Source organism: Lutra lutra, chromosome 16 (assembly GCF_902655055.1).
Source record: "Lutra lutra chromosome 16, mLutLut1.2, whole genome shotgun sequence".
Taxonomy (NCBI): Eukaryota; Metazoa; Chordata; class Mammalia; order Carnivora; family Mustelidae; genus Lutra; species Lutra lutra.
Window position 1 is genome coordinate 59,983,998 of NC_062293.1, and position 27,132 is coordinate 60,011,129.

Below are 27,132 nucleotides of genomic sequence, written 5' to 3' on the forward strand. Positions count from 1 at the left end.
CACGTCTACCCGCCTTCACCCCTTCCCACTCTCCTTCCCTGGAAAATGTTTCTGTTATGGGTCAATGTCACGTCAGCTTTTCTGGCAGGATGACATGCTGCTTTTCCGCGGTCACGAGCCATGAGTCACACGCACGTCTGTCTCCTGACCTCTGTCCCCTGGCCTCAGGACCTAGTAGGGACCTGATGGATGTCCGATGAGGCAGGAGGTCTTGGGGGGCAGCAATGAGCCGGTGGGGATGGCGCAGGCGGCTGGTGGCCACGGCCGGGGGTGCCTGAGGGCGGGGCTGCTTCTCCAGCTCGGCTTTCCCCTTTCCCAGCTGGAGGCCACCCTGAGGGACAAGTCGCAGCAGCTCGAGGGCCTCCAGGAGCTGAAGGTGACTTTGGAAGAGCAGTTAAAGAAGGAGACGGCGGCTAAGGTGACGCGGCGCCAGGAACACGGGGTCGCACGGTGCCTGTGTGGGAGGACATGGCAGCTTGGGGCCGTGTCCCCCAAGGCCATCCGTGGGCGGAGGGGAAAGGACCCTGTCAGGTCGCCGTGGCAAGCGGTGCTCTGGGCCGTCTGTGGGGCTTGTCCCCCATATACACGCAGCCTGCAGCCAGCCCGGTGAGGACAGCCTCTGTGAGGCCGACTGTGGCCGCGGTACTGGAGGGTCCTGTGTCCCCAGAAAGGGTCCCGTGACGGCTACCCAGCCGGGCGGACGGGCTCATGGGAGCCGCCATGGCAGGTGCCGGGTTGTCCCCGCTGCTACAGTAGCTCCTCTCAGCCTCTGCTTTCTGCTGACCAACGGCGGTCCCAGGGTGGTGGCTCTGTCCTTGCGCCGCAGGGGGAGCTGTGCGGGGCCGGTGTGGGGCTGCGTGGCCGCAGCTTCCCGGGCCTCACGGCGGACTGCGCTCACAGACAGCTGCGGAGCAGCTCGTGTTTGAGGAAAAGAACAAGGCGCAGCGGCTGCAGACAGAGCTGGATGTCAGCGAGCAGGTGCAGAGGGACTTCGTGAAGCTCTCGCAGACCCTGCAGGTGAGGTCCGCGGGGACCTGGGGCCCCGCTCCCTGGCGGCTCCGCGAGAAAGTGGTCAAGGGCACAGACGTGAGACCCTTTCCCACCGGGCCGCTGCCTGCACTCAGTTCCTCTCCCGACCCCCAGCACCGCCTTCCCGCCGTGGGCGCCCCATGCCCATCCCCCTCCTTTGAGGCCCAGCTCGGTGTGGTCCTCCCCATGGTGTCCTGTCTACCGCCACGGCCGGCTGCGGGGCACCTGTGGCCTTGGGCCCGGTGGATGCCTACAGGGACATTCGGGAGGTTGGAAACAACCCTCGAAGCTCACGGTTTGTTCGTGTGCCCCGAACTCAGCCTGTGGTGTCCACGAGGCCAGGGGTTGGGGGTCATCCGTGTTGCGGTCCCAGCAGTCCGTCTGGGCCTTTCACACGGCAGCCCCCAGAGAGCAAATTGCTCTGAGAGGCCCTGTCGCCTCAAAACCGAGTCTGCTTGGGAGAGTCTGGCCTGAGGCGCATGCACGTGTCCCTGTCGCTTCCCAGGTGCAGCTGGAGCGGATCCGGCAGGCGGGTTCCCTGGAGCGGATCCGGGCCATCCTCAACGACACCAAGCTCACCGACATCAACCAGCTCCCCGAGACATGACGCGCGCAGCAGACGCCGGCCCGCCACCCTGGGATTTTACCTCCTCTTTAGAGCAACGTTAATTATTATTTAACTCTTAACTGAAGAAGTCACGAGGAAGGAGCCTGCAGTCACGCTTGCTTCTGGTGGGAGATGATGCTGCGGCACGGGAGCAGCGACCGGCCGGGGGACGTGCACGGAAGGACTTCCCGTGGGGACAGACGGACATGCTGGACTCCGGGGGGATGGGGTCCGCTCGGTGGCGGAGGAAGTGCCGCTTTCTCCAACATTCTCCTGCCTTCAAAGTAACGTCCCGATCGTGTTTGGAACTACGTGTTTTGTCCTAGACCCGGGAGGAGTGCACCGGTCACCGTGTTCAGCTCTGGAGGGGTGTCGTGTGCCGGACGAGTATTTTATATTAAAATATGCAGCTGGAGAGCAGGCCGGCGCTGGGGACTGCACTGCTCAGCTCAGCGTGTTTCTTTCTTTTTACCGTCCTGTCTTGTGTCGGAGACCTTCAGCGCGACGGGGACCTGCCTGAGAACCACGGGACGGTGGCGACACCACCGACGCAGGTGCCGACTTGACTGTGAGACCCGAGGGCGTGCGGGGACGCCCGCACCGGAAGCCGAGGTTCACAGAGAAGCACAAGAGGCCGCGGAAGCACTTCCTGCCCCCGGACGCACTCTGCGAGCCCACAGGTACCAGGGTTAAGCCGAACAGGCACGTCTGCTCTTCCGAAAACTGTTTTAGTTTAGTTATTGGATCAGTGGAAAAATAATATTAATAAAACGAGCTCTGTCTGACATCTAGTATGAACTTCTGCATCCGCTTATTTCCACCTCAAGTCCGCGAGCCCGTGTACCTTGTTTCCGAGCGTCCCAGACGGATGCCTGGTTCGTGTCCCTCTTCGGATGTCGCTGGGGTGTGGGCACTGCCTGTGGGAGCCCGGCCGGTCGCATCTGTGCCTCGGGCCCCGCCCCGCCGCAGGGAGCTTGGAGAGCAGGTGCTGGGCTCGTGCTCACCTGCGGGGGGATGCTGGGGCCTGGCGCGCACACACGTCCTCAGGGACCCTCATGCTTGTGGTGCCGCATGGCGGGGCACGTGAAGGAGTCCAGCGGGCGGGAGTGGCTGCGACAGACTCTGGCTCGGCCGGCGTCAACTCACAGGTCCAAGCGGGTGGTCTTGCAGGCTGGGCCGCCCCGAACCTGTGCCCCCAGGACGAGAGGAGGACCGCCGCGCTCACTCCTAGGGTCCCGCTGCCATTCTTAGCTGTGAATCCAATGGTAACTACTGACTGGGGAAATGGTGCTCTAGGCCCGTCACGCACAAAACATTAAAATCCGTTTTTAAAAATCTGTCAAGTCTCTGTAGAAGGCACTATTTTGTTTAAGGAAAGGAACCTACACCCTCACTTGGTCACGACGACCCGCGGGCAGACTTCCGAGGTGCGCAGCTGGGCCGCCACCTTCTGGAGCGCGTCCACCCGCTCCCGAGGATGCCAGCCCCGTGCAGACTGATTCCTCCTTCGGGCACCGACGGCAAGCTGGGGGAGCCCCGCTGAGAACTTCCTAGAGGAGCCCCCATGGAGCCCCGGGGTTCTGCTCTGAGACTGCAGCAATGGTACCTGGGGAGGAAGCACTTCCCGCAAGCAGGGCGACGGGACCCGGCCAAGGACGTGGGGTTCAATCCCCGCAGACAAAGGACAGGTCAGCTAAGCTCCCCGGGCATCCCTGTGCTCACGCTCCAACTGGACATTCGTGTCCGCGCACAGCTGACTCGTCCTTCCCTCTTGGCTTTCCACGGTGGTCGCTCAGCCCTGCCCACCTTCCAGAACTCCCGCGGGCAGGTGCTAGAGGCGGACAGACCCATGTCCAGCGAGGCTCCTCTCCTGCTGAGGTCTGACCCACCTGGTGCCCATCAGGGACCACACACAGCCCAGTGCTGTGCATCGGTGGCCCCTGCAACAGCTCTGAGCGGGCTTCGGGGGTGACCATCTGACCATCTGCCGCGCTCGACATAGTGTTGGCACGAAACAGCAGCCGCCTCTGTTCCGTCCCGGGGTTCTGTCCGCCACTCTTGGACACCGTGGTCGCTGTCTGGCTGGAGCATGGAGATGCGGGCCGGCGTGGGGAGGCGGGCGGTACACGGCCGCGGTCCCAGAAATCCCCAGGTCCATGCTGCACACAACCCTATGCCTCAGCTTAAACGCAAAATCCATTCCAAATCCTATGTAAAAGCATTTATTCGGTAATTATACACACGGGCGGGAAAGATGCACCAGCAGGGCCGAGTGCGCCGACAAGGCCTCTTCGTGAGTTGGGCGTGAGCCCCCGTGGGAGCTATGGCCGCGTCCGCCCGTGGGGTCCCGCCGCGGCTCAGAAGTTCACGTGGCTGCGGATGGCGTTGATCTGCTTCACCATCTCCCGGATGTGCTCGCCCCTGCGGGACGAGTCACACGCGGACACGGTCACTAGGGTCCGCGAGTGCGAGCAGCGAGCGCGCCAGTGACACCCGCGCGCAAGGGCTTCAGCGGAGGCGCTCGGGTGTGTGGAGCATCCCGCGCGCTGCCCCCGCCCGCCGCCCTGGACTCACTCCTCCTTCAGCACCGACTGGATGCAGCTGCGCTGGTAGGCGCTGAGGGCCATGGCGGGCTTCTGTGGGCTAAGAGCGCGTGCCATCTTGCGCTGCTGGTAGTCCTTCTTCATGGTCACCTGCGGGGCGGGACGGCCCAGGCTCCATCTGCTGCGCCACCGCCGCGGGCAGACGCCCCCGCCCCCGCCCCGCCCCCGCCCTGAGCACCTGCTTGATGGCGCGGCCCAGGTGGCGCAGCTGCTCGGGGATGCGCTGCAGCTCCCGCCGCATGTCGCGCTCACGGTCCGACAGCACCGGCAGCTGCGCATGGACGCGGTGCAGCACCGTCTTCATCCTGCGGTGAGGCAGGTGGGCGGCTCAGCCCGCAGCGGGCCTGGCCGACTCGGCCCGGCATCCGCGCCCCGGCGCACCCTGCAGCCACTGACCTGTTCATGAGGTCCTCCTGCTTCTCCTTGGCCTCCTCGTACTTGTCGGCCAGGCGCTCCGCCATCTCCCGCAGGTTCTTCCTGGCGGCACATACCAAGAGGCTGCGGGCTGCACCCAGCGGTGGAGACACGGAGATGCAGCCGCCCACCCGCCCGGTGTTTACCTCTCCTCGCGGCAGTGGCTGAGGTCCTCCAGCTGCTTCTGCTTCTGGTCGCACAGCAGCCGGACCCTGTGGGGCCGCACGCTCGTCAGGGGGGCTGCACGCTCGTCAGGGGGGCCGCGCGGGGGGCAGGGGGCGCACGGGCCTGTACCTGCGCTGGATCTCCTCCTTGGCCAGGTCCTGCTTCAGCACGTATTGCTCCCGGAACACCTGCGTGGCGCGGCTCAGCAGCTGCAGGCACTCCTCAGGGGGTGGCGCCACGGCCTTGTCCGACCACCTGCCGGTGGCCGCAGTCACCTCTCCGTCTCACGCCGGGGTGGGGCCCTCCTGCCGTGTGTCCTTCCCGGCCGCCCCACAGCCCCTCTCCCTGCATCTGCGTCCCCCGCCCCGTGTCTTGCTGACGGACCACACCCGGTTCCCCTCACACCCAGCTGTTAGCATGCAGGGGACCGGGGGGGGGGGGGGGGACGGGGACTGAGGACGGACGGGCAGGAGGAACACGGGACGGGAACCTGGTAGAGCCCCGACGCCCTGAACCACATACTTCAAAAAGGCGGGATTCGCAACGCTCCGTTGCAAAATGCTTCTGATGTGCTTCTCAAAGGAGTCTGGGCTCTCAGCCAGGATGCGGAGAGGAGACTCGGCCGTGGCCTCATCTTCTCGGGTGCAGAGCAGGGGCGGAGATGCCGGGTGGACGGTGCTTCTGCAAGACACACGGGACTCCGCACTGTCTTCCGCGCGCGCATTAGCGCGAGCCTCCGGGGTGTCGACGCAGAGCTGGGAGAACACGACCAGCCAGAAAGCGAGTCTCCAGGGACAGGACAAGAACACAGCGCTCTGCCCTGCAGGCCACCCTGGGGAAGCCGCCCCCCCCGCCCCCCCACACCGCCGCAGCATACGTGCAGGACAGGAGTCTGAACTGACCGGGGCAGGCACCGCACAACTGTCTGTCTCGCAAACAGACTGTGCGTCTCTAGCAGGGGTCCCGGATCCGCCCCAGCCTGGCCAAGGGCTCCCCCAGCAGGACGGCGTAGTGTGTAGGGACGTGAGGGGACTTACAGCAAGGGCCGGATGAGGCACTCATAGCTGTTGGTGACGCAGACCATCGTGGGCCCCAGGATGTCGGGCACGATCCAGAACCCTTGGATGGGTGCCGGCTGCCTGGAAAGACAAGGCTACAGGGCTGTTGCGCACCCGGGATGCGCCGCCCCTGCAGGAGCATCAAGCTGGGGACCAGAAGGCCATCCTGCTGAGTCCCGGTCACCTCCCATCCCCATCCTGCACCCTCTCCCGCGCTCCTTCCCTACGGGCCCAGCTCCTGCACTCACAAGCCCCGTCCACGCGCACGCGCCTTCCGCAACCAACCCTTCCTCCTGGGGCCCATGAGCATGATGGCAGGACAGTGATGCAGTGACCCCGGGACTGAGCTGGGGTCATTCTCTACCCCTTCACTCCCCGAACATCCACAGACCAAGTGTCCCTCAGCCACAAACTGAGCACAGCGCAGCGTGCGACAGACAGATGTGGTCTGTGCCCTCACAGACTCACCTTCAGTAGTGCGCCCCGGAGCACACTAGGAGGGCCTCCGGCAGACGGGCCCACGGTAGCCCGCGCTGAAGCCCTGACATGAGCTCGGGGTCACGCGTGAGGACGGGGACACACGGCAGGTGGCCATCAGGCAGGTGGCTTGACCCACAGCCCCTCAGGTCAGCGGTCGTGTCCGCGGGTGGCCCACGTGTACCCGGCAATGTGAGTTCAGCGGCCCGTGGGGAGGGGACACACGTGCACCCGGCGATATGAGTTCAGCGGCCCATGGGGAGGGGACATGGCCTTACCTGCAGGGCAGCGGCTTGGTGCAGAGGATGTGCTCCACGAAGCACTTCTGCTCAGCAGCCAGCTCCTGCAAGCTGTCCTTGTCCTCCTCGTCTGCGGGGGAGGGGCCCAGGGACCTGGGTCAGCAACCTGCGCACACAGCGTAGGTGCCCGCCGGATGTGGCCAAGTGCCCGTGCCAGAGCCTGGCCTGTGTGGGCCATGCTGGCAGAGCGGCTGTGTCCAGGCAGCGGCCTAGACGCAGGCCGGATCCGCATCGGCTCCCCAAAACACGACCCCAGCAGCGCGCGAGCCACCGCAGCACGTCACACTCTGGGGCGGGGGGAACGAGAGCCTTACACCTACCACCAGAGATTTCAGTCTCTTCGCGAGGGCGCCTGGGGGGCTGAGTGGGTGCAGTGGCTGCTTAGGCTCAGGTCACGCTCCCGGGGTACTGGGGTCATGCTCCCGGGGTACTGGGGTCATGCTCCCGGGGTACTGGGGTCATGCCCCGCGTGGGGCTCCCTGCTCAGTGGGCGTCTGCTTCCCCTCCCCGTCTGCTGTCCCCCACTTGTGCACTCTCGTGCTCCCGCGAATAAGAAATCTCAAGTCTGTTCAATTCCCAAAAGGAAGCCCCATGCACGAGAGCAACCACACGAGTCCGGCCGATTGGCCCCCCTCCCTGACCCCATGCGGTGGACCATCCGTGTCGTGCACCAGCCTGCTCTGTGCGGTCTCCATGCGCAGAGCCATGCAATAGGGAGCCGCAGCTGCGTCAGACCTCACCCCTCCCCGGTGCTAGCGGACACCCCGTTGCATGGCTGGATGACTGCCCACTTGGCGGCGATGGACGCCCAGCTGTTGGGCAACTGCGCCAACGCCGCTGCCAAGAGCTACATACTGCTGGGCGTGTGCGCCGAGGAGCGAATCGCCGGGTCACACCACGCCGGGTAACAGTGTGGGTCACCCGGGGAGGGGCCAGACTGTTGACCCGTGTGGCACCACGTCACGGTGTGCACGGCCCGTGCTGGCGGCGCTCGCCACGGCCGGTTGGGACTGGCCGCTGTTACAGCCCTGACGTCCAGGGCTCGTGCGGCGTCTCCCTTCTGGGACCGACGCTGCCGAACGCGTCTCCCCACGCTTACTGGCCGTGCGCGCCTCATCGGCCGAACCATGTCACTCAAACCCCTTGTCCTTCCCTGAACTGGGCTCTTGTCTGTCTGCGAGGCTCCACAAGCCCCTCGCGTGCTCCAGCTACCAAGTCTGTGAGCAGATCTGGGCCAGGCGCTTCCTCCCACCCTGTGGACAGTCCTTTCGCCCTGTCACAGGGTTCTCTTCCACGAGTTCTACAGTTTCACTTGTCATCCCGTCTGAGTCCCTCTTGTGTCACGGTGTGAGGAGGGTCCGATGCCGTCCTGTCGCAGCTACACGCACACGTGTCCCAGCACCGCGGCTCAGGAGACCGCTCGCCCCGGGCCAACCCATGCTGGGCCCTGTGGAAGCCAACAGGGCTTTCCCCCCTTTCCACTGACCTACGCGGGTCTCCTATGTCCACATGGCGCTGGGATCGCCGCACCTTCTGGGAGAGGCTCTGAAGTTGGCAAGTGTGGGTCCTTCAACCGGATTCTTGTTTTTCAAGACCGTTTTGGCTATTGTAGGGCCCTGGGATTCCAAACGAGTTTTCGGACCAGCTTCTCAATTTCTGCCAATTCAGACCCGGATGGCACGGGGTCTGCACACCGACTCAGGAGTGTTGCCATTTAAAAGTACTAAGTTTTCTGATCCATGAACATGGGATTTTTTTTTTTTTTTTTTTTTTTTTTTGGAAAAGGTAGACTTTTAATAACTGCTTTTATCACTAGGTTAAGTCATGCAGTTACAAAGTAGTTAGAAATTTCTGAAAGGATATTGTTTAAAAAAAAAAACAAAAACTCATTCTTACATAAATAATATCTAGTACTCCACTGGGACACTACTGTTCAAAAGGCTCTGGCGAAGAAACTCCCAAACGAAACACTCAACCCAAGGTTGTTTCCAGCCCAGTGGTAATGAAGCTGTGCGCAGAATCCAGGCCTCTCAAAGAGGACTCCAAGTCAGGCCGAGTAGGGGTCATTGGCAGAGCTCGGAGCCGCCAGCTAGACTCCAAAGTGGGAGCCAGAGTGGTTTTTTTCTGGGACACTCTACTTGAATTATTGTTCAATTAGACAACACAGTAGATCTTCAAAAGAGAACAATTAATTAACATGATAAGGAGGTTACTGCACTCTTTGGACTATATGTCATAATTGCAGTTAGTAAATTCTGACAGTCTTAACAAAAATAGCCTCCACCATTTGCAGGTATGAAGATAACTTAATTCTCCATCAGACTTTTCATTTTTTGCTGGACAATACATGATTGATAAGCTATAAATGATACTGTTTTATATTATAAAAATACTAGCTTTTTTTCATTTATTACGTTTATAGGCATTCACTGCTTGAGTCAAGGTTAGGCTTGGTAAGTGATTAAAGGCAGTTTTATTACAGCAGCATGTACTTATTTTATTCTAAGAGAATAAAATGCATAAAGAGAAACAGCTTTTATTTTTGTCGCAATCGGTAAAACTGAGTTATTTTGCTGATGTAAAATACCAGTAACTCACTTGAGGACCATGCCACCTTCTGAAAATGCCCCACACCCATGGCTCAGAGGCGGCCAAGTTCCAGCATGTGTCAGACTCGTTCAGAGCTGAAGCAGCAAGCAACTGGCTGCTCTTGGCCAACAGGTGTGTTCCTGGCCCCAGCTATGACTGTACTGGAAGTAGCCGCAGAGCACAGCAGCACAGACAGATGGGGGAGACCTTCATTTAACAGCCAAATACCTATATGGCTCTCTGGCCTAAGGAATTTCTACTTCCATATTCATCAGCTTACATATGATCCCCTAACCTTAATTTCTTTTTTCTCAAAGGGGCTGATTTCGACCGACTTGTTGAGAATGACGTCCATTTATCTAGCAAGTCGAGAGAGAGAGAGAAAGAGAGAGAGATTTCTGTGGTTACATGTAAACTTGTGAAGGGTCTGCAGATGAAGAGGGGAAGAGGGCAGTGAAGAGGTCAGCCACACTCTGTCTATGTGAAGGTCACACCGGCTTCATTGTACACCTTGAAGACTTTCTCAATGGCGTTGACGTAGGCAGCCGTTCTCAGATCCAAACCCAGATTGTACTTCATGGCCGTGCGCATGATTTGCCTGGCAGAGCGCTCCATGGTGTACGCCAAGCCGGAGTGCACGATGTCCTTCTCGGAGGCGCCCGATATCCTGTCTTGGAACTCGGCTGTGGGTACAATGGGAATAGTTCCACCATGCTTTCCAAATTTTCTTTCCAAGCTCTCTTGAACAGACATCAGCAAGTGGTAGTTAGAATCCCTTTCATATTTGAAGGTCAAACGGCCATAGCTGACATGATTTAGATTCTTCAGCCACTCAAAGTAAGACACTGTCACTCCTCCAGCATTCAAGTAGAGATCGGGAATCACCATAATGTTCCTCTCCAGGAAGATCTTATCAGCCTCTGGAGTTGTCGGCCCATTGGCACCCTCAGCAATAATCTTGGCTTTGACTCGGGGTGCATTGGACTTGGTCAGCTGCTTCTCACTGGCAGCAGGGATCAGGATGTCACAGTCGGCTTCCAAGATGCTCCCTTCGTAGGGCTTTGCCTTGGGGAAGCCCAGGATTGATCCATGTTGCAATTTGAAGTCTTCCAGTTCCTTTGGGTCAATACCATCTGGATTCCATATGCTCCCGTCAGACTCACCGACACCCACACATTTAGCACCAAAATGATGTAAGTATCTCATAGAGTGCAGGCCCACATTACCAAATCCCTGAACAACAAATGTTTTATCTCCAAACCCTGGTGTCATTCCTAAAATACTCATGTAAGAAGCTTCGTTGATGAAATTTTCAATCCCATGGAAGACTCCTCGGCCAGTAGCAGAGATGCGCCCATGGATCCCGCCCTGACTGATAGGCTTACCAGTAACACAGGCATGGGCATTAATATCATAGTGCCCTATGGTGCTGGCGTAGGTGTCCGCAATCCAGGACATCTCCCGCTCACCCGTGCTCATGTCTGGGGCAGGCACATCGATGCCAGGACCAATAAAGCCCTTCTTCGCCAGCTCCATGGTAAACCTCCTTGTGATCTTTTCCAATTCATTATCAGTATAGTTCTTGGGATTGATCTTAACACCAGCCTTGGCACCCCCAAATGGCACATCGACCACCGCACACTTGTAGGTCATCAGCGAGGCTAGAGCTTTCACCTCATCCACACTCACATCCATGCTGTAATGAATCCCTCCCTTGCAGGGCGTGCGGTGCTGGCTGTGCTGGGCCCGGTAGCCTTCGATGACCTCCCAGGAGCCGTCGTCGCGCCGGATGGGGAAGGAAAGGCTCAGCACATGGTTGCAGGGCTTGATGATCCGCAGGATGCCACGCACCCGGTTCCGCTTCTGCTCCTCGCTCTCCCGGGTCTTGAGGTCCTCCACCAACTTGTCCTCCACGATGCTGGCGTCGCGGTCGAAGAAGCCCTCCACCATCTTGAAGAAGTTAGGGTCATCCTCGCGGTCGGCCGCCGCCTCGCTGTAGTGTCGCCGGGTGGGCGGCGCGAGCCCCTGCTGCGGGGCAGCGGCGGGGGGCTGCCCGCGGGCCCGGCCCAGCAGCGCGGCCGAGTCGGCCGCCGCGGAGACTAAGGCGGCGGGCCCCGCGCGGCACAGCAGCAGCGCTTCGCCCAGGCAGCGGTACATGGCGGCGGGGCGGAGGCCGCGGAGCGGAGGCACTCGCAGAGGCCGGGAACGGAGGGAGGGAGAAAGGGCCCGGCGCCCGCTGCTCTTTTAAACTGCAGTTTCCTGCCCCCTGGGCTGTCCCCTCCCCTCCGGCGCCCGCCGCCTAACGGGGAGGACGGACTTTGGGGGCCGCGGGCGCAAGTCGCTTGTGAATGGCAGGGCTTCGCCGGGGGGGGGGGGGGCCATGGGATTTTTTTTTTTTTTTTTAAGCTTATTTCTTTCAGCAACATTCTGTCGTTTTACGCTTATACTTTCACTTTTGTTAAATTCATTCTCAAGGGAGCAACGACATACTACGATGTGTCTAGAAACGAAATAGGTTTTAAAGCCGTAGCGTCTCAGTGGCCTGTCGTGACCTGGTTTTTAACATTTACTAAGGTCTGCATAGATTTGAAGCTAGTACAAATGGGACTGTGTTACTCTCCTTTGGATCATTCACTACTAGTGCACGGAAACACGACAGGTGTCTGCAGCCGCAAGCCCTTGGAAACCATCAGCACAAATGCCCTGTAACAGGTCCCCTAGATTAACTGCACAGAAGACCACGGTGTCAGAAGGGAGAATTGTGGCTCTGCCTTCCTAACCTTGAAGACTTTATTTCCTTGGCTCCTTTCCTTGCCTGCCCGCTCGACGACGACACTGAACACAGGGGCCAGAGCTGCAGCTCTTACGGGAAAGTGTGTGAGGCAGAACCCGTCACCCACCAGCCCGGATGTCTAGCGGAGGACTCCTGAGCCAGAACCAAGTGCCGGATGCTCAGCGCACTGAGCCGCCCAGGCGCCCCGACTCCAAACTACTTTTGGATAGAATCCAGGAAACACACTGTAAAGTACAGAAAACTCACCTGACCCAAGAAATTTGTGAAGTTTATGAATCCAAGTGAGCCCAACACTGTGCACGCCGGCTTCGTGAGTGCAGTGGTATCTTGAGGGACACCTGGGATCTGCAAATGGAAGCAAGAATGATACGATAGCAGCCGTCAGAGTATGGACAGTCGCCCCAGCAGCTGACAAGCACAGTGGAGGACAGAAGTGACCCTTGGTCTGCAGGACCGTCACACTACTGTGTCAGCGGTTTTGAAACTTGAAGATCTGAGTTCCATTTTCAAATATATTTTAGGTATTTTTAAAATAAACACAAGTCGTATTTTTCAACCAAAGAGTTCACCAACACGTATACACGTGCTGCCTTTCTGTCCCCGCTGTGCATTTATTTACCGCTCTTCAAAATAAAATGGAGTGGCCCTGCAGGAACGCCTGTGCCCACACATGTCCCTCCACTAAGCTACTCTAGCCAGGGCACTGGGCACAGCGCGGGGACGACCGCGGAGCCAGTAGTCCCATCACCGTGCGTCCAGGCAGGTGTCAGCTCGTGGGTGGTTTTACGTTTAGTTTAAGCTTGAATTCTTTTTTCTTCCTTGAGTAAGTTTACTCCCAACAGGGGGCTTGAACTCATGACCCTGAGATCCAGAGTCACTCGGTCTTCCAGCTGAGCCAGCCGGATGCCCCAAGTGTATGCTGTTTTGGGTTTTCTTGGGGTTTTTTTTTTTTTTTTTAAATACAATTCTTGTCTGACAATCTTTTATATTTACTTTTTAAGAAAAGATTTGTTTTAGGGAGCATGTGTGCACGCCTGCGAGAGACAGTTGGGGGTGGGGAGACTCTCAAGCAGACCCCCCCTGAGCATAGAGCCCAACGTGGGGCTCAAGGTCACAACCCCACGATCCCCACCTCAACCGACATCAAGAGTCGGACGTGACTGAGACACCCAGAGAATGCTTCACATTTACACGAGGAAATACGAGGATCCGCTCGCAGTTTCGATGAAATCTCCTATACTTCTGAGCCCTAGTACCAGGGAGACCGGCTGACGCTAAAACACGAGTTCCTGAATACTTACAAATAATTATCCCTGCGACTTGGTACTTTCAAAAGGTTAAACAACTAAAACAAGATACAGAATAATTTACACGTTAAAGCTGATTTAAGATGCAAGTGTCAAGGGACATTGGTTGGCTCAGAGGAGCACGCAACTTGATCTCGGGGTCGTGAGTTCAAGCCCCATGTTGGGTGTAAAGATTACTTAAAAAAAAAGTTTGGGGGGCACCTGGGTGGCTCTGCCTTTGGCTCAGGTCATGATCCCAGGATCCTGGGATCGAGCCCTGCATTGGGCTCCCTGCTCAGTGGGGAGCCTGCTTCCCTCCCTCTTGCCTCTCTGCCTACTATCTCTGTCAAATAAATAAATAAAATCTTAAAAAAAAAAGTGGGGGGCACTGGCTGGCTCAGTTGATAGAGCATGTGACCCTCGCATCCGGGGCAGGAGTTCAAGCCCCACATCGGGCATGTAGCCTGCTTGATGAAGAAAAAAGAGGCAGCTGCCCTCCATAAGCCCCGAATGAAAACCTCCTTCTGTCTCACAACCCTTATCACTGTTGTCTTCACGGTAAGTAAATGCTGCAAAGCGAATGTTAACGTTCTTGTTCTATTTTATATGTTGGGCTTCTGCACAACTCCCTCTCCAAACAGCATTAGACTGTTACAAAGTTTTAAAAGCCCTGCTCTGTAGCAGTCCCCAGTCTGAACAATAAAATACTAAAAAGCTTCTCTTCAACTGCCCAAACTTGAGACTTTATCTTAGGCTCAAATCATCTCATTAGGTCTATGGTTTCCAATGGCTTTTCAAAATGTGTCCGCGCTGAAGTCAACAGCAAAACCTCAGTGCTGGGAAGGAACCAGAATCTGTCACGGAAGAGGCAACATCCGTCACTGAGCGGGAATCTGCCAACACCCCACTATTCGGCAGCCACTCACTCAGTCATTAAAAATCTGGGTACATTTCGCTGACTGTGACATGCGTAGTATGAACACGAATGAGTCAAAAACTTCCAAGTCATACAACACATGACATATCAGCTCTCAGAAAAACCAAGACAAGATCGCCTCTGTCTAAGGTCTCCCAGACACCTGTTCTCTTCATAAGGAACCAAGAAGCGTGTGTCCCTTACCTCACCGGGTCCCCGTGTCCTCGTCTCTAAATTCTGACCCCTGCTGTTCGGACCGTCTAGTCAGACGTGCTCCGTGGGCTCCCCAGGCTGCTCTACTGCACGGGAGCCCTGAGCCCTGAAGGCTTGCTGTCCGCTCTGCGGAGCTGGACCCGAGCCGGCAGCTCCAGGGCCAGCGAACAGCAGTTCCTGTCCCCGCCCAGGCCCAGGAAGCCTGGAGGAGATTCCGGGAAGCAGTGGAGGGACAGCGGGATCGCAGGGACCAGTGTCCGCGGGCCTCCCAGGTCATCCAGGGTCACCCCGACCGTTTCAGATGAGAAGACAGAGCTGGAGGGGCTGACGGGAGGCCAGCTTGTGTCAGAGCTATCCCCAAACCCAGCAGGAGCCTGGCTCCTACCGCTCAGCCCTTGGCACCCCAATGGCCCCGGCTTCCAGGGGTTCAGCAGTCTCGGCAGAAGCTCCCCAGATGGGCACACAGAAGCTGGAAAGATCTGGTACCGGCCCAGGTCAGTTCACAGAGGAAAAAGGTAAAAAGACCGCGTTCACCCGGTCTGGGAGCAACGACATACTACGATGTGTCTAGAAATGAAATAGGTTTTAAAGCCGTAGCGTCTCAGTGGCCTGTCGTGACCTGGTTTTTAACATTTACTAAGGTCTGCATAGATTTCAGATTTGAATCATGACATAAGCTTTCAACTAGACCAGGAAAATTCCCCGCTGGGTCTGGACGGCTCCAGATGGCAGACCGGCTGAGAACCTGGGAAGCCCGCCCGCCCGGCCTCTCTTGCCCTGGAGGGCACTTGGGGCTCGTTGGGCCTCCACACGCCCGGGAGCGGCCTGGCCCCGGCCCCATCCATGCAGGACCCCGTTACCTCTGTGCAGTCTGATGGGACAAGAAAAGTCAGAATCGAAGGGGTCATCGTCCCCGGCGGCGAGCGTCAGGGCGAGCTCCAGCTCCACGCACTCGAACACGTACAGAGACGGGACGAGGTCGGCCCTGGAGTCCCAGGACTTCTCTGACTGCGGAAGCAGCAGCGCCATCTAAGACGATCGAGTCTTGTCCTGCCCAACAGCACCCCTGACCTCACCTCCCGACCAGAGACCAGAGGATAGGATGGCCTCTCATTTCCCGGAGATGTAAATCAGGTTCCAAAGAGCCCACTTGGGGGCTGCCCAGCTCCCTGCGTCTGTCACTGGAGGCCACACCTTGGGATGGGCTGGCCAGGGAAGCCCTGTCCCCGTGCAGAGATGCAGAGCCCGCCTGCTCCCGGCCTTTGCCCCGCCCAGGACGCCTCCCACTGCAACCCCCCCCCCCCCCCCCCCCCCGTGACCGACTCACTGTCTGGTCGTCCTCCTCCTCCCCCTCCAGCACGACGCAGTGGTACAGCACTCCAGACTCGGTGGCGATCACCAGGATGTTGGGGACGCAGGGCAGGCAGAGAATGGCGCACGCGTCGTAGCCGTAGTTGTCTTCGGCTGCGGGGTGCATGGGCAGTGGACCCAGCAGCTTCCCCACAACCCCGGCGCTGTGGGAACAAGGACACACGCTGATGGGCGTCTGCAGAGGGAACCATGCCACTCCCAGCCCGGCTTGGACCAAGGTCCTGCGGCCAGCGCACCCCGCCCCGCCTGTCCCCAAGCTCGGCACCGGGCTCTCCTGGCTTGGCTCTCCCCCCAGGGCTTCTCAACCAGAGACGTCTGCACCCGAGGGACAGGAACAGGAGGGACAAGAACAAAGTCTGAAGACATTCCTGGTTGTCACGGGGTGGGGGGTGCTTACTGGTGCGTGGGGGGACAGAGGGTGCTGGTCAGCTCAATTGTCCCTACTGTGGAGGCTGAGAAACCAGGCCCCAATCTAGGCCCCTTTCCCTTATCGCGCCACCGATGGTCTACTAACCGACCGCTGCTGTCGGCCCCAGGGAGACCCTCGCTGCCAAACCCTCAGCTGCGTCCTTCGGCCACTCACCCCCCGCACCTCAACACCTGTGCTTGGTCCCCTCCCCCCCTCCGGCCTTCTCCAACACACTCCCCTGAGGGCCGGCACTCCCCGGATTCTGTCGCAAGCCCCGCCCCCTCCCGCTGCACAATGCACAAGAGCATGCTGGGCTACACCTGCTTCTAACTATGGCCTGGATTCTGCACTTTCCCGGGGAACACAGCGGCTCTCCGGGGCTTCAGACACAGTGTTCCCGTGGAGACGCCATCACTGAGTGCTGGGGGACACTCCGAGGGACAGACGTTCAGCTGGGGAAGCAGATGTGTAGCGAGAACTACCACATGTGGGCAGAGTGTGACAACACGGGGCCTCACAGCACGAAAGGAACTCGGGGATGGATGGTGAAGGAAGGCAGCGCCTGCGTGGCTAGGGGGGCTGAGCGTCCAACTCTGCATTTGGCGCAGGTCGTGATCTCAGGCTCTTGAGATTGAGCCCCGCATGGGCTCCGCGCTCAGTGCCTGGTCTGCTCAGTCTCCCCTTCCCACTGCCCCTGCCGCGTGTGCTCTCTCCCTCTCTACGATAAACATTTTCCTCTAAGACTTTATCCATGTATTTGAGAGCAGGGGGAGCAGCAGCAGAGGCAGGAGAGGCAGGCTTCCCACTGAGCAGGGAGCCTGATGCGGGACTTGATCCCAGGACCCCAAGATCACAAACTGAGCCGAAGGCAGACGCGTAACTCAGCCATCCGGGCGTCCCCAAGTAAATCTTAAAAACAGAAAACCACCCCCAGTGAGATGAGAAAGGGGTCAGGAATGAATAAGATCAACGGCGAAGCGGGTATTCTGGGAGGAGGCTGTGAACGCCGCAAGCAGCAGCTCTGGAAAGTTCTGAAAGCACGGATGTCAAGTGCCCACAGGAAGGAGACTCTGTGTAGCGGGGACAGGAGCGGTCTGTGCCGTCCAAGCCCCAGGAGGGCGGCCCAGGACCAGCGGACACGAGCGGTCTCCGGGGCGACGCTCAATGCTCAGAGCCACGCATCTGCAGGAGGAATGTGATAGTCGCGAGGGCAGGACATGGAGGGAGAACTGGGACTCAGGGCCGCTGGTGGAAGGGGTGAGGCTCTGCGCAGAAGACGTGGAGGGTCCAGAGCCAGAACAAGGGAATAGAGAGAAGGAGGTTTGCACTCCAGGAATTTTCAGGGTAAAATCAAGAGAATTTGGGACTGGCCTAGACTAGATGTAAGAGCACGCAGTAGGCGTCCCTGTGGGTGGCAACAGGCTAATGGCGTCGGCACAGAAGCCCCCAGACAGGGTCCTGTGTGGAAGCTGGAGCACATTTGGGTCACGGAGAACCCGAGGGGAGCGAGTCCTCACAGACCTGTGCCTGGTGAGCTCTTGGCCTTTGTCATCCTAGTGGCTCCGCTCCCCCTCCTTGTGCTCCGGGGTCACTTCTGCGGCGTCAGCCCGCGGATGCCCCCAGTCCAAACTCCCGTGTCAGTAGCGACCCGGTGTCGCAGGCCGCCCAGGCCCCCGTCCCCTCACAGCAGCACCGACGACGCCCCACCCAGGTCTGCCGCGGTTACTACCTGTTGAACCCGCTCAGGACTGAAGTGCAACGTTCGGCCTCTCACCAGAGGCCTTTCTGGTTACAAACCAGCCCCCAAGTATCTTCCCTTGACTCGCCCATCCTGACATGGGAGACTCCGGTCTTAAGCTCCAGAGTCTGCCTCTTCTCCCAGACCTGTGTTTCTAGCTGTCCAAGGAGCGCTCTCACGTTCCCGTCCCACATGCGGCCCGATGAGCCCTCGGTACCAGCGCCGCCCGCCGCCCCATAAACTGCCCCTGCGGACCACGGCACTCGCGTGAGCAGGTCGCCCCTCGCCTGGCCAACAGCCAGGTCTCCCGGACCCTCCCTCTGTGCCGTCTACCGTGGGCACCTCTCCCCGCTTCCAAACGGCACAGTCCGGGTCCTGCAGGCGGTTGGCACCGTGTGCAACTGCACCTTCGAACGTCTCTCTGCCCCCGCGTGTCCCTTACCAACCACCTTACCCTTCTGTTAAGAAGCCATCACTGGCTTTCCACAGCCCTACTCCTATACAGGAAAAACCCATGTTCCTTTCCTTTTCTTAAAATTTTTTTTTAAAGATTTTATTTATCTGACAGAAATCACAAGTAGGCAGAGAGGCAGGCAGAGAGAGGGAGGAAGCAGGCTCCCCGCTGAGCAGAGAGCCCGATGCGGGGCTCGATCCTAGGACCCTGGGCTCATGACCCGAGCCGAAGGCAGATGCTTAACTTAAGACTGAGCGGCCCAGGCGCCCCGACCCCACGTTCCTTAACCGGGTGTCTAATTCCACCAGATTCTCCATGGCCAGATACTTCCAGCTCTGTGACCTGATGCTGCGTCCCTGGAACCCCTGCTCCTGCCACAAATGTCCCATCGCTGGGCCGTGACTGACACGTGCACGTACTTTCATACTCCCTGGGGCGCCCCTCCCCAGCCCTTGGGGAATCCCGCACTAGACACGAGGCCTCTCCACGAAAACGTCCCTCCCTCCTCTGGTACGACCCCTCTCTCCCTCCCGAGTCTCGCTGTCTCTGTGCCACTAACGCTGTCTGGGTACAACTGGAATGTTCAACACCAGACTGCCGTGTCTGCCCTTCCCTTCAGCGCCCTGCTCGCCTGTGTCACCTCGTTCACAGTACGTCTGTGGCTGACGGCGAGGCAGTCAGAGGCCAAACGCTCGGAACCAGTCTTTCATGGAAACCAGGCCCTACAGGGCTGCCGCACTCCCACAGCCTGAAAACCGCGGCGCCCAGATCCCGCGGTGGCAGATGTGCTCCGGGCAGCAGCGCCCCCACTCACCTGTGCGCCAGGCTGACGTACGTGAGGAAGGTCTCCCCATTCTCACACAGGATGTATAGCGGGTGCGCCACGACCTCACCCTTGCCCTTCTGCGCAAACACGCTCCTCGGGACGGCGCACAGTGGCCCAAAGTCAAACGCGACAGCCGTCTCCCCCAGGGACGCTGAATACGCCCTCCTGCAGGGATAGGTAAAGACCGGCCCGTTAGGAACGAAACAGCAGCAGCAGGAAGCGGGGATGGAATCTGCGTTCAGTGAAGAAGGGAAAAAACAAAAACCCCCCACCCAAATGACAAAAGCAGCGGCCTACAGCCAGGCTCCAGCTCCAGCAGCGTAAACCCGCAGACGTGCACGAACCAGAGACGAAGAAAGTCGGAAAAGCTGAGAATGGCACAGGTTCCTGCCACACATCTGGGAATCTGACAGCCCCGCCCGCTCGTGACAGCGACGCCCGAGACCCAAGAAAGGAGCACACGCCGCAGTGTCAGCGAAGGATGTCAGGAAGGAAGTGAAGGGGAGGGACCCCGACAGGTTGCGATCTGACAGTCTGCGATCTGAGCGCAGAGCCAGAGGACAGGCGGGAGCACGGGCAAGGGCGGGGCTGCGGAGAACGAGGGGTGAGGTGGCCGAGGTGGCTGGGCCCGGAGCCGGGGCACAGGGCGGAAGAGGGGCGGCGGGGGGCAGGCAGGGGACGCCCGCCGGAAATCAGCGGGGTGGGGCAGCAGGGCTGCACAGCCCCCTGCTTTATACAAGTGTCCCCCCGGCTGCTGTGTGAGGAGACACAACGGGAGACCACGAGACATTTCATTTTCTCTTTAATATTTTCCCCTAGGCGTTCTTGATTTCCTACAGAAAACACATACGACCTTTGTAATTACGGCAGACAAGCGATAAACATGCTGTCTTTGGGGGCGCCTGGGGGGCTCAGTCATTAAGCGTCTGCCTGTGGCTCGGGTCATGAGCCCAGGCTCCTGCTCAGTGGGGAGTCTGTTTCTCCCTCTCCCTCTGCTGCTTCCCCCGCCTGTGCTCTGTGTGAAATAAATAAAATCTTAAAAAAAAAAAAAAGAGAGAGAGAGACACCCCGTCGCTGTCTTTTGAAGGCTGCTGTAACTGCTCATCCAGGAAGACCGTAGCCCCACACAAGGCTCCGAACACAGGTGTTTTCTCACCGCTGAGTGTGCTGGTCAGCGACGGAGAACCTTGAGTGTCTGTTAAAAGCAAATCTGTGATCCCAATAAACTGAAAAACCGTTTCCGGACACGAAAAACAACTTACCCTTTATTGAGTATCAGGCTTTCCTCCTCCGCCTCTGAAAGCACGATGACCCTGGCGGGGGTCTGAGGCTCGCGCAGAGAGTAGACCCTGGGGGGGGGGGCGGGGAGAGCCGCACTCAGAGCTCTACCATCCGAAGTCTGCCCTTGGCCCGGCCGGTCGCTGCTTTGGTGCCATCCTGCCGGACTCACGACCATGTGTCCGCCAGAGCGGCGTGTGTCCCCCAGAGCGGCGTGTGTCCGCCAGAGCGGCGCGCTGCACCTGCTCTCCAACGACGGCACCTCCAGAAACTCTCCCCGTCGTCACGAAGTCCCTCCTGGCATCCTGCAGGCCGTCCCGACCCCGCTCTCCCATCCTGAGGCCCTCCCTGGGTGCATGCCCCCATCCAGGCACCGCCCGACCATCCTGAGCGGCCCAGCTCCCCCGCGCCGCCCACCCCTGCCCGGGGCACACGAGCCTTGTCAGAGGAGCCGCCTGTGCAGCAGCCCTGGGCCGCGGGGAGGGATGCTGCACCCCAGTCTACGCGCACTGCCCTTACACAAAGACGCAACATCACATCACCCCTGCTTTCCCAAAGGGAAGTATAAAACGGGAAAAATTCTTTCTTGCCAACATCATTTGAATTCAAAATAATGTAAACTTTCACAGCATGTGGCTACAGCGCAGAGAACTATCAAAAGGCCAGTATCGTGGTTAGCGACCCGATGTCACCTACATACCCTCACCGAGTCAATCACTCACCTTGACAACCCTGAGAAAATCTGAACATCGTTTGTTCCACTCCAGTAAAATGCCTTAACAGGGGTTTCTGATGAAAACGTGACCCAACAGCACACACACACTGCGGTTTCCCTGCGCGTAAGCAGCACTGACTTCAAATCAAATGTGCCTACCGGATGGGATACACGGGGGGAGTGGAGGCCCGGGGTGGGTGGGGAGATCTTGGTGCCCCGAAACTGTCAACAGGGTCCAAAGCTTAGGATACACAGTAACTACCCGTATGTGTTTTTTTGTTTGTTTCTTTCAAGAGTAGGAGAAAGGGACAGAGAGACAAAGAGAGAGAACCTCAAGCTGACTCCGCACTGACTACAGAGCCCGACGCGGGGCTCAATCTCAGGACCCTGAGATCATGACCTGAGCTGAAATCAGGAGTCAGACGCTCAACCAACAGAGCGCCCCCAGACTCCCCATGTTTAAAAAAGAACCTTCAACAGCTAAGACCAGATACACCTCCTCTCAAGCTTAACTCCAGGAAGGTCTGGGACAGTGCCCTCTCCCACCACCTGGTTTCCCAGGGGAGGGGCGCCTGGGGGTTCAGTCATTGCAGTGTCTGCCTTCGGCTCAGGTCATGATCCCGGGATCCTAGGATCAAGTCCTGCATCGGGCTCCCTGCTCAATGGGGAGTCAGCTTCTCCCTCTCCCTCTGCCCCTCCCCGGGCTTGTGTTCTCCCTCACTGACAAATAAATAAAATCTTTAAAAAAAGACAGACATGCAGAAAGACCAAGAGAGGAGCATCAGGAGTCCTTCCTCGGACACTACAACCTCTGTGGAAGAAGGGTGTCCAGCTCCAAAGCCAGATGGGAGGGGAGACACTCCACCAGATTCAGGGGGGCCTGTAATGTGGGGAGACCGGCTCTCATGTCCTCGTGGAATCCAGATGTGCTACAGGAAGCTGCAGGCCCCCAGGTAAAGAATCCCCGAGTGAACCGGACAGGTCACAGCCTGGGGTTGGGGGCTTGTGAATGCTACACAATATCCACCACTCACACATCACACATCAGGGGGTGGGCTGGAGCAGTGTGAGAAAGGACTGTGGGACCGATGCCCAGGTCCCTGGGGCCGTTGGAGGGCAGAGCAGTCACCCTCCAGGACAGCAGGGTGGTCACCACGATGCCACAGGAAAGACCGCAATGGCGGCACGAGTGCGAGGACCCTCGCTCCCCAGAGAGGCCCCGGGCCCAACCGTGGACAGAGCCAGTGGGAGACAGTGCTCCTCAGTGACAAGCAACCCCTGAAGTGACACATAACGTTTGTACAGAGGAGCCGTGTCAATGGAGGCCACCAGTAGCAGATGGGACCAGATGACCCAGAAATCAGGGTCAGGCCCACCAACTGCCAGCCAGACTCAGCTCCCTTCACTCCTGAGGAAGCAGGAGGCAGCCCCCTCCCCGCACATCACCCCGCCTCCAAGTGTGGGGACAGAAACAAGAGCCAGGCGAGGTCATGCCCTCTGCACAAGTGTCCCCTCCCCTGGGGTCTGGCCTGTGCGACGGGCCAGGACCCAGAGCTGGTATGGACTGGACATCAGAGCTCCGAACTGGACACACCGAGTTGAGCAGCTGAAAGTAACCAGACAGCGATGAGATCTGTGTAAGAGGCCCATAAGGGGTCAACAGCCAGCGGGAAAGGAAGAGCTCGGAGGGCACGGTTAAAAGTGGTGAGGAGAGAAGACGAAACTGTCCGCAGCTCAGCGGAGTCCCGACACAGCTTTTACATAAGGCAGATCCAGAAAGCTAACTACGTAAATACCACAGAAGTCTCTGTAGGATTAGGGCCTTTAATCACAGAGTTCAAAACCTGTCAGATCAAACCAGCTCGTTTTACAGAGCTGGAAACTGAGGCTCCTTTCAAGTTTAAGATCTCCAAGACAAAGTGGCGTGTTAGGATGAGAATTCAGATCTCTCAACTCCCAGTTATACTCTCTTCTCCCCATGGGGCATCACCTCCAGCAGAGCGCCTGGAAAGGGGTTAGGGTTAGGCTCCTGGGCAGGTTAGTGAAGGAGCGACAAGGCGGGAGGCCCGGCTAGGCAGATGAGCAGTAAGTAAGGCCTCGAAGTTAGCGCGTTGGACAGCCCGCTGGGCCTGAGTGCCGAGAGCAGCCTGAGACAGGCGCTGTGACACCCGGTGACACGCCTGGGGGCCCACTGGCCGTCCCCGCGCGAAGCTACAGAGACAGAAAGACACCGCACCTTATCACGTTGTCTGACGTCAAGAGCACGACGTGGGGGTCCAGCATCTCACTGGGGTACCAGGCGGCATGCTTCAGCGTCAGAGACGGAGAGCTGGTGAGAAACCTCTCAGCGACGGGCGTGGTACTGAAACGAAGACGGTAGTTTGTCCAAAACTTCCTGCAGAATGTGGACCAAAGACCTTCTACAGGAAAACCTATCTTAATGCTCTGCTCTCGTTCCCTTCCCCATCTTTCCTCCTCCCACATCTTGCCGAGAAGAGCACTTGAAGCCCCCATTCAGTCAGCATGCGTGAGGACCCACACGGAACCACCTTTTGAATCAGAGCTTCACATTGGCCCTCACAAGGGCCTCCACATACACTAACTGCTACGGTCGCCTTACTGGCCTGGGAAGAGAACCAAACACGATGCTCCAACTGCAGAAACGAGGCAACAGATTTTTTCTTTTTTTCGGAAACAGATTTTAGAAATGGAACGTTGCAGAACTAAAGGCTGTTTCTATCTTACGCTCGTCAACACATCTTTCAGGCTCTGGCTTTTCCAGATTGTTGAAAAGATACAAAAGTTAAATTTAGTTAAATTAAATGGACTTATACGTAGTAACTGCTTTGCAAAAGTTACCTTATTTCTACACACACGAACGAGCTGAACTCCGGTGAGCAGGCTGTGAGCCGTCAGGCAGAATGGCAGGCTCGTGGGCAGGCGAGGATCACATCAGCAGGAAGCCCGGGTGCAGCCAAGCTGGCGGCCTGTGCCGTTGGATCCACAGCACAGACAATGTAGCTTGCGAACCAAGGGGCCTGAGCCACTGCCCGCGTGTGTTCCAAACCGACAAACGATAAACGGAAATACAACTTACCTGCAGTTCACTGTTGATTTTCCGCCTTCAAATTCAGAGTTCTTCCCCCATCTCTTAGGCAGCTCTAACACCGTAAGTCCTTTGGTTCCCACAAGCGCTATGTGATGCTGCGTTGGACTTAACAGGACTTGGTAGACTTCAAAGAGGGGCGGATTTATGCAGAGCAATCTCTGGAAAACAAAGCAAACTGGTCACAGTTCCCGTCGCAGTAAGTACGCAGTAAGTCCTAGAAAGCACGACTGTCCCGGTGTAGTTTGGTCGGGCACCCGAAGCAGGCGCTGCTTTCCTCGCCGGGAGCTGCAGGGCAGTGACGCCTTCTGGGTAAGAGTTCACACCTGGGCTAGAAACTCACTGGAGATTTTTAACCGCTAAGATAGGGACGTAACATAAACCGCACCAGACTTCCCTCCCTTGAAAAACAAACACTACACATCAATTGCCTTTTTATGGCCGAACTCCAGCCTGCCCCAGACAGTCTCTATGCCCGCTCAGGTCAGCCTGTGTCCGCGAAGCCACCAGGCTCTGTCAGCCTCTGCGTCTCTTGACAGCTCTTCCTTCTCCTTCTGCGGCGGCTGTCACGGTCCGGGAGACCTCCTGACACATTACCCCGATCTTCTGGCCGGGGGTATGTGCGTCTCCTCTGCACTCTGGATGACTCTGTCGCGGTCTTTGTCAGGCTGCACTGCGGTCACCCCGACCATCCTGTACAGGTAACCGAATTCCTGACACTGTGTCCTTCCTTGCATACCCTCGGCACAATGTATGGCATAAAGTCGGCTCCAGGTATTTCAGCGCAGCAAGAAATGAACTCAGAGCATTCATAATTGGCGGCTGCTGTTCCGTATCAGGAACGGGACGGGGACAGAACAGCTTTAAGAGCTCGCACAGCCGGACCCACACGGCGAAATCACAGAGCCACGCATTCTCAGGGGTTCTCAAAGCTGCTTGTCCCAGTGTCACCAGCCCTCACAACAACGCACTTCCTCAGAGCGGCATGTCCTGCTGCTTCTCTCCTGACCACCCACACTCCCATCTTCTGTCCTTTCTACTTCCACTCATAAACCAGGAGACGCCAACATATCACTCACCCTCCCGTAAGGAGACACCCTCAGCCAAGATCTTTCCACACACGACGGCTCTGCACACAGCACACAACGAGCGCTCTACCCCCTGTCTCCCTGCTGCGGCTGAGCGGCCCTTCGCCAAGTCCAGCCAAGGGGTGTGTCTCCCGTCGGTGGTCCTCGCTGACCCCACCGTCTTCTCGTCTGATCGGGTCCATCTCAAACTGAACAGAGGCCACTGATCTTGGGCTATGTTTACCCTCTGAACACCTGAGATCACGCGTGATGATTACAAACTTAGGGGGTTTTGTTTTATTTTGTTTCTGAAGTCACTATTCTCCTTTCGTCAACATTTACATCTGCAACTCACGGTGAGCCGCTTTCCTGCCGGTGAGATTCTGGAAGGCTGAGAGCCACTCAGCCCTCAGTTTCCTGAGCGCCCCCCGCTCCGGGCAGCCTGCGAAGGAAGGGGATGCAAAAGCAAGACCGACAGGCACGACCCCGCCTGGGTGGCTGCGGAGCAGAAAAGAGGGACAGCGAGCACCATGGACTTAATCAGGGCCGCTCTATGTGCTGCTGAACAGGGCCGCTGATCACTCTGGCGAACAGAAATTTTACAGGAAGAGACCGTCAACTTGGGAGCGGTCTCCAGAACCGCAGAAACACCCCCAGCACCTTGATAAAACCCGCGCATTTTCTCCCCCGCAGGCACCGGGCAGGGGCCCACGACAGAAGGCACGAGTAAGACAGGCGACACGTCTGCTATGTTTCCCAGTCTTTAGAAGACCCGCACCCGTGTACCACTGACCACTGTTCCCTCAGGCCAGCGCTGGGCCGCAGGAAGCCCTGCGCGCCGCTGCCCGCGTGCACGTGCCCGCGCTCACCCAGACCCCGCACAGCTCCCGCCCGACCCTGCGGCGGCTCATCCTCTAGCAGGGGAAGGAAGCAGGACCGGGGACCCCCTCCTCCACGTCGGCACGAAACCGCGAGCGGCCGCTTCCAGACCGACCCCGCCTCGGCGCTCACAGCGACCGCGGCAGGAGGTCGGGTCTATCTCCGCGACCTGGCGGGTGTCGCCCCACGAAAGCGGAGCCTCAGACCCAGCCCGCCACGCTCGCCTGCTGGGTTCCCCCTCTGAGCACCCGCACGCGGCTCCCCGGCCGCTGCCCCTGGCCCGGGCCCCTGAGAGCACGCGGGCGTCCGCAAGCCTCCGCCGGGGAACGGAGCCCGGCCACGACAGGCTACGAAGCTGCCGCGCCGAAGCGGAAGGGGGGGCGCGAGGAGAGACGGCGGCGCCGCGCCCCCGCCCAGCACGCGCGGCCCGGCCCACCTGGTACTGGGACAGGGACGGCTCCTCGCCCGCGCCGCCGCCCCGCAGGCGCACCACCAGGAACGAGCCGCCGTCGCCGTCCCACATGAAGAGCTCTCCGCCCAGCCCCACGACCAGGCTCCTCGTCAGCGGCGGCGGCGGCGCGGACGGAGACGGGCACGCCGGCTTCTCAGCCTCGCCGGGGCTCTGGCTCTTCAGCCCCTCGCGGAGCCGCAGGAACACGACGTGGTTGGGCAGCCAGGACTGCCACGGCTCCGCATCGCCGGCGGGACCCTCCGCCGCAGCCATCTTAACCCGACTGCGCGCGTCGCCCCCGTGATGCCGCGCGCCGCTGAGCGCAGCCAATCCGCGGCCCGCCGGCGCGCTCCGGCCAATCAGCGAGCGGGCAGCCGGGGCACGCGGG

General features: G+C 58.8%; 3 protein-coding genes across 8 annotated transcripts in view; 1 reads left to right on the forward strand and 2 right to left on the reverse strand.

Moving 5' to 3' along the window:
* RABEP1 (rabaptin, RAB GTPase binding effector protein 1) overlaps positions 1 to 2,428 on the forward strand; it is an 88,840-nt gene extending 86,412 nt beyond the window's left edge. For all 4 annotated transcript variants that reach the window (XM_047707634.1, XM_047707636.1, XM_047707633.1 and 1 more), the window contains 3 exons: positions 320 to 418; positions 901 to 1,017; positions 1,535 to 2,428. In XM_047707634.1, the coding sequence (XP_047563590.1) occupies positions 320 to 418; positions 901 to 1,017; positions 1,535 to 1,636 (318 nt within the window). In that variant the 3' untranslated portion in view covers positions 1,637 to 2,428. The remainder of the gene's footprint in view (positions 1 to 319; positions 419 to 900; positions 1,018 to 1,534) is intronic.
* Positions 2,429 to 3,842: 1,414 nt separating this feature from the next.
* NUP88 (nucleoporin 88) lies at positions 3,843 to 27,054 on the reverse strand. 3 transcript variants are annotated; one of them, XM_047707637.1, is made up of 17 exons: positions 26,730 to 27,054; positions 24,339 to 24,508; positions 23,478 to 23,603; positions 20,511 to 20,597; positions 19,237 to 19,413; positions 15,778 to 15,964; positions 15,311 to 15,458; positions 12,282 to 12,380; positions 6,632 to 6,722; positions 5,856 to 5,957; positions 5,341 to 5,499; positions 4,948 to 5,073; positions 4,800 to 4,865; positions 4,636 to 4,716; positions 4,418 to 4,544; positions 4,211 to 4,329; positions 3,843 to 4,057 (listed from the first exon to the last, which is right to left on the reverse strand). In XM_047707637.1, exons 1-17 carry the CDS (start codon positions 27,015 to 27,017, stop codon positions 3,994 to 3,996), a joined length of 2,217 nt encoding a protein of 738 aa, XP_047563593.1. In that variant the 5' UTR covers positions 27,018 to 27,054; the 3' UTR covers positions 3,843 to 3,993. The 3 variants fall into 3 exon arrangements, with proteins under 3 accessions (XP_047563593.1, XP_047563594.1, XP_047563596.1); XM_047707638.1 differs by lacking the exon at positions 20,511 to 20,597; XM_047707640.1 differs by lacking the exons at positions 23,478 to 23,603; positions 24,339 to 24,508; positions 26,730 to 27,054 and adding an exon at positions 20,741 to 21,813 and having other exon boundaries at positions 20,511 to 20,702.
* Positions 8,571 to 11,612, reverse strand: LOC125087380 (glutamate dehydrogenase 1, mitochondrial-like). Its single transcript, XM_047707643.1, has one exon. It carries the CDS (start codon positions 11,396 to 11,398, stop codon positions 9,719 to 9,721), a length of 1,680 nt encoding a protein of 559 aa, XP_047563599.1. The 5' UTR covers positions 11,399 to 11,612; the 3' UTR covers positions 8,571 to 9,718.
* Positions 27,055 to 27,132: the final 78 nt, after the last annotated feature.